This window comes from Sinocyclocheilus rhinocerous, unplaced genomic scaffold, assembly GCF_001515625.1.
Source record: "Sinocyclocheilus rhinocerous isolate Xijiao unplaced genomic scaffold, SAMN03320098_v1.1 scaffold1012, whole genome shotgun sequence".
NCBI lineage: Eukaryota > Metazoa > Chordata > Actinopteri > Cypriniformes > Cyprinidae > Sinocyclocheilus > Sinocyclocheilus rhinocerous.
Window position 1 is genome coordinate 713371 of NW_015640039.1, and position 6289 is coordinate 719659.

The 6289-nt window shown below is 38.2% G+C and overlaps 1 protein-coding gene across 1 annotated transcript in view; it reads right to left on the reverse strand.

Annotated features, from left to right (window-relative positions):
* Positions 1 to 3539: 3539 nt before the first annotated feature.
* LOC107752282 (FXYD domain-containing ion transport regulator 6-like) overlaps positions 3540 to 6289 on the reverse strand; it is a 29492-nt gene continuing 26742 nt past the window's right edge. The window contains exons 5-9 of the mRNA XM_016568219.1: positions 4703 to 4777; positions 4261 to 4297; positions 4117 to 4166; positions 3991 to 4029; positions 3540 to 3888 (exon numbers count right to left, since the gene is read on the reverse strand). Of these exons, the coding sequence (XP_016423705.1) occupies positions 4001 to 4029; positions 4117 to 4166; positions 4261 to 4297; positions 4703 to 4777 (191 nt within the window). The 3' untranslated portion in view covers positions 3540 to 3888; positions 3991 to 4000. The remainder of the gene's footprint in view (positions 3889 to 3990; positions 4030 to 4116; positions 4167 to 4260; positions 4298 to 4702; positions 4778 to 6289) is intronic.

Here is a 6289-nt window from a genome sequence, read left to right on the forward strand (position 1 = left end):
ATCAGAGAGTTAAAGATTAATAAAAAAATTAAATATATCTTTTGACTAAGCTTAGTCAGTAAAACCTTTAAAAATAATTTAAGAGGAATATAATAAAGTCATTTTGAAACTACATAGAGTTCTCTGGGACTCCTACAAAGCAAATTTTGACAAGAACATGAGCATGAACATGCAACCTAACATGCCCCAAATGTCCCAAACCTCAGTTTTCATGTCATGAACATAAACCAATAAAAATGCATTGTCCTTGTCAAATCTGACCATTTTACAAATTCTGATGTTTAACATTCTGCAGAAATCCATAATAACACAGTTACCATCTCAGCTCACCTGTATACTGTGGAAAGCTCCACTTCCTCCTGAGGTCTTGACTACTGTGAGAGTGTGTCTTTAGTCCAGGTTTATTTCATCCCTCTATTTAATTCTATTTAAAAAAAAAAAAAAACTTGTATGAATTACACTGGCCTCAAAATTACACTTATCTCCGTATCCATTTGGATTTGTTTTATTGTATTTTCCAACATGTATATTTTGACCCCAAATTTAGTTATCATGCTAGATATCAAGCAGCCTGAAAAATAAACAAAATAAAAATAATAAAAAATCAGAGAGTTAAAGATTAATAAAAAAATTAAATATATCTTTTGACTAAGCTTAGTCAGTAAAACCTTTAAAAATAATTTAAGAGGAATATAATAAAGTCATTTTGAAACTACATAGAGTTCTCTGGGACTCCTACAAAGCAAATTTTGACAAGAACATGAGCATGAACATGCAACCTAACATGCCCCAAATGTCCCAAACCTCAGTTTTCATGTCATGAACATAAACCAATAAAAATGCATTGTCCTTGTCAAATCTGACCATTTTACAAATTCTGATGTTTAACATTCTGCAGAAATCCATAATAACACAGTTACCATCTCAGCTCACCTGTATACTGTGGAAAGCTCCACTTCCTCCTGAGGTCTTGACTACTGTGAGAGTGTGTCTTTAATCCAGGTTTATTTCATCCCTCTACCCCTCCCTGCCTCCCAGAGCATTCATAAATCTGACCGCCCAACCATTCTTTGAAACACATTTATTAGCCCATAAACACTGGCCTTCAAACTATGATAAAATACCGCTGAGCCCAACCTTTGGAGTCATTGCCCAAGGGAAGTCCAATTACATCACAGTATAAAACGCTGGGAGTAATCGTGGCCATATTCTGTCTCGACTTTGAAGTAGGCTATAAACAACGGACCTCAGAGAGCTTTCAGACGTCGGTAATTGACTTCAGATCCTAATTTTTAGTCGACAACATGGTACAAGACGCTACAATGGTGTCAAATTGATCATTCTGATGGATAACCGAGTCCAAACGGTCTTAAATAAAATTTTACCTGACGTACTGAAGAGAGCCATCTTTTTATGGCAGGTGATGTATGACCTTTTTAAAAGAACCAGAAGAAGATAGATTGACTGAGGCTTGGCATCTCTGTGCAGATGCTTCAAAAAACAAAAACGAATCCACACACAGATGCCTGTGTCAGACAAAGACTTTATTAATTTCGAAGCACAAAGAGAGGCCATAAACAGCAGCTGCACAGATATGAGACGAATATGTATTAAATTCCTCTCTAATAGCGAAGCATCTGTAGTGTTAGACTGTGTTCTTGAATACATGTGATTAATATTCTGTGAAACGCTTCTCTCTTTATAAACTGACCTACATTTCTACAGCTCTCATAGGTTTATCACAGCAAGTGATGTGTGGAACAACACACACACTCACATACGTACGAAGACGCACACAAATGCAAAGGTTGGTCTCTTTAGAGGCTGACATTTTGGTCCCATTGAACAGTGTTTATAAATATGAGTGATATTAAAGAGTTAGTTCGCCCAAGAATCAATAGGCTGTCATTGTTTACTCAACCTCATGTGATTTGAAAGCCAAGTTCACCATAGCTCTGAAGTGTCAGATCGAAATTTAAGTCGCTTGCTGAAAACCTTCCCATCTATCTCATTCACACTGGCTTACATTAAAATATGGCGCAGAGTTGATCACGCAAAATGTGCACACTAACGTAGAAGAACGCCGAAAGAGATTTGAGAGCTACATTGGAGATTTTCAGCAAATAATGATTTAAATTTCAGTCTGTTCCTTGCGTATATATCATCATATGAAATACAAGTCATATGAAATACTTTTATATTAGTTTTATGGTGCTTTTTGTTTGCACCAAAGTCCCACCCTTACGAAAATTAACCACGGTTTTACTACAAAAAAACAAAACAAACAAAAAACATGGTTACCACAAATTAACCATGGTTTTGCTACAAAAACCATAGTGTAACCATGGTATTTGTAGTAAAACTGTGTTATACAAATGCTACTCAATATGCCCCCAAAAAACTTGATTTACATGTTTTTCTAGATGCATATTTTGCACTGTTTAGTTTGTCCACTAGGTGGCAACACTGTCCTGGCTTGTTGTTTCACCGTCAAATAAGAAACTACTTTCAAAAGACAACAGTTTTTTTTTTTGCTCGTAACTTTTAGATAGACATAGTCAAGTTTATTTTTAGTTTACATAGCACAGACACTAAACAAGAATGAAACTTCCCTTGTGCGCATGTGTTTACTAACTGCGTTCGCAAACAAATAAAGTTCAGTCTGCACATGCGCTAGTATACTTTATGCTTTACCTTACTGTATGGAAAACAGCTGCTTGGACATTCAGCAAAATATCTCCTTTTGTGCTCCACATAACAACGACAACCATCTTGTTTGTTAAGTTTTAATGACATGAGGGTGAGTAGACTATAATAAAATATTTACATTTCTGGGTGAACTATTCCTTTAAGAAAGTGAATACGTAGGCTACAGAAGACGTGTGATAGTAAAGATAAAGGACACAGGTTTGTGGCACTATGGTGACGTGAACTGCTTCTGCGGTCTCGCTGACGTTTAGACTGTGGGTCCGAATGGGGGCTTTGAGCCCGGCAGTGTTGCAGCTGATCAGAGGACAGTGTGGTACAGTGGTGGCACTGTGTTGTTTTTGTGCTTGGTCTGGGTAAAATGATCGAAAGATTGTCGGGAGGAGGAGCCCTGAATGTGGGCGTACATGCACACACACACACACTCATTCATACAAGCTCTACAGGATCTATTCATACACACATGCATACACTGTATATTCAAATATATATTCTGCATCACATATGAATCAATACTTACTTATATTAAATACTTGAAATATGTGTGCAAATAATCTATACAATCTACAAGAGAAAAAAAACAGCAGGTGCGACACAAATAACAATAGCAAGTGGTCTCACCAACAATAACAGTAATTGTTTTTCACTGTTGGACGTTAAAACAAAATTGTTTTAAAGAGATAGTTCATCCAAAAATTAAAACTATGTTTTTTTTTTTCTTAGGTTTTGTCATTATATAATAAGGGCTATAATAATACTTAATATTATCTCTTTTTGTGTTCAACATAAAAATAACCTTACAGGTTTGGAACGAAATGAGATTATTAACTTTTGGGTGAACTGTTCCTTTAAATCGCACGCACAAGTTTGACTGGGAGGGAGCCAAAAATGTTAAGAATGAACTGCAGAAAGTGGCTAGTTTTGCTAAAACAACTCACTCAAGACGGACTGTTGCAAAAGGGCACGGACGAAAAGACGGATACGGTTACTGTTCACGTGACAGGACTAGAGGTCTACGTACAAGACACTGGCCCATTAAAAATCCAAGTCATAGTTGCCTCCCCCCACAAATCTCTGTCTTCTCTATATCCTCTCATAGCCATGGTCTGGAATCAGCTTCATCATCATCAGCATCCGCAGCATCAGTGAAGTCGTTCCGCCACAGCTATGTGTTTAACAGCACTGAGAAGAAATAAAGCCGATATTACATAATACAGCAAGCTCTCTGCATTTTTGGTCATTTCTGATTCCATAATCACACTTTCATAAGGACAGTCTCTGTACCTGGATTGTTTCAGTCCTCTGCTTTAGGGGTCTCCTTGGCTTTATGTCGAAGAATAATAAAAGAACAGTTAGAATTTTTCTTAAAGATGACCAACGTGTATTACAAGAGATAGTACTGAATCTCACCCTTGGAGATGATGAGGTTCTCTGCTTGAGCTTCTTCATCTCCCGGAGCCCTGAGAAAATATATAGTACAAAGAAAATTATAACTGATGGTTATAAACACATGCAACACATGACAGCAAATAATAGAGGCTGTATAGGACTAACCTGGGCTTCTGGTTGATACTGCAGCGGCATCTGCGGCCTGCAGGGTGCACACAAGCAAAACGATTTAGATCAAACAGATGAATGTCAAACCATATAAACGACCTGTCGGGTTTTATTTTGTGATAATGACTGGGATAATAAGGGATAATAATCCCTTACATATGTTATTTCTGTAACCCGAATGAAATGTTGATAGCAAGCATGTCTTCATTTATATCTCTGCCACTGAGTGTGACATATATTCATGCATCTCTATTTCATAATAAAACTTCATCTAATGCTCAGTTGAATAAAAGCACTGCTGTATAATTATATATTGTGCGGCAGCTCAGTTTAGCTATTGTGCTCTGATCTCTTTTGTTTTACACTAATTTCGGCACGATTTAGCTTCTGAATGAAGAATGATGAATTAAAAATAATTAATTAAAAACATGTTTCTTACTGAGAATAAGGAGCACTCCCAGAGCAAACAGCACCACAGCAAACGCCAGACCCCCGATCCTCAAACTCTCATAGTCTGGTTGAGAAATAAAGAATTTTAATTTTTTGAGTTTTTTTTAAGAAAGACTCAAGCTTCTCATGGTTCCCTGAGAAGGGAACGAGACACTGCGTCCTCTATTTCCCTTGCCATCCTTCGGACGTAAGCTTCAGACGAAGAAGCAGATGATGTGTTCTCCCCGTGCCCTTTTCTACTTTGGTCGCACCGGGTGATGACGTCACAGGCTGTCGCTGGCCAATGTTATAGTCGTGTTTAGATGTATGCTTCAGACACCGGTCACGCTGAAGGCATCCCCCAGTGTCTCGTTCCCTTCTTAGGGAACCATGGTTAATTTTTTGAGTTTTTTTTTAAGAAAGACTCAAGCTTATGTGGAAAATGCACACACACACACACACACACACACGCACACACAATTTCAGTTTGCAAACCAGTTTACTTGTATAGTGCAACATTCTCAGATGAAACAGGATATTTAAAGATAAAAAAATAAATATAGGATGGGACTTTAAATGGTATTTTATCAGGGATAATTATTTACTGCATTTTAATTAAAAGTTATGAAGAAATGTATTTTTCTTTGAAAAAAAAAAACTAAAATTATTCAAAAACCTGGAATATTCTATGTAGACAGAAATGGCAAGTAACACATTGAATTAAACATGACATTTTGAAGTAGGAAGACTGAAATAGTATCTTCTTATACAAACTATACTCCAATCATTTTTATTTTATTTAAAACAATACTTTTTTTTTTTACAGTATAGATATTTGTCAGCATAGATTTGCAATTTTAGTTTGGGATCTGCCTGAGGATTATAAAAGCCACCCTTCCGAGGGAACTTCGAACTGCATCCTCTAGAGGTCGCTATGGGGAATGCCTTTAGCGTGACCGGTGTCTGAAGCATACATCTAAACAGGACAATAACATTTGCCAGCGACAGCCTGTGACGTCATCACCCAGCGCGACCACAGTATAAAAGGGCGCTGGGAGAACACATCATCCTCTTCTTCGTCTTCAAGGACAGTTTTGTTTGAAGCATGCATTTCCAGTAAGAACAATTATTCTTCTTTACCATGGCGAGCGCTAGTAAGGCGTTTAAGAAGTGTGTGGATCCGTGTCCTCGTTATTTGACACCTGATGACACAAACGATCTTTGCGTCTTGTGTTTGGGCTAAGAGCACGTGTGCAATGTCCTCGAGGGGGCAGTTTGCATGCACTGTGAGCGTTTTCCTATGAAAAAGCACCGCTCTCATTTGTCTCTCTTTTCGAGGAAGGAGGGACAGCACCAGCTCCCTGTGGTTCAGGACCCTCCGCTGCTGAGGCACGGAGGAAAATGAGCTCGTGGTGATCGCAGATGGACCTGGCTGATGATTTGAAAAAGGGTCTTTGCCTTTCTCGCTCATCAGTGAGTGACGAGAGTGAGCTGCTGGACGATGATGCCATCTCTCTTACATCATCTGATCCAGCGGCTAGTGCTCTGCTGGCTCAAAGCCAGGATGAGCAGGAGATGTCAGATGAGGATGAAGAAG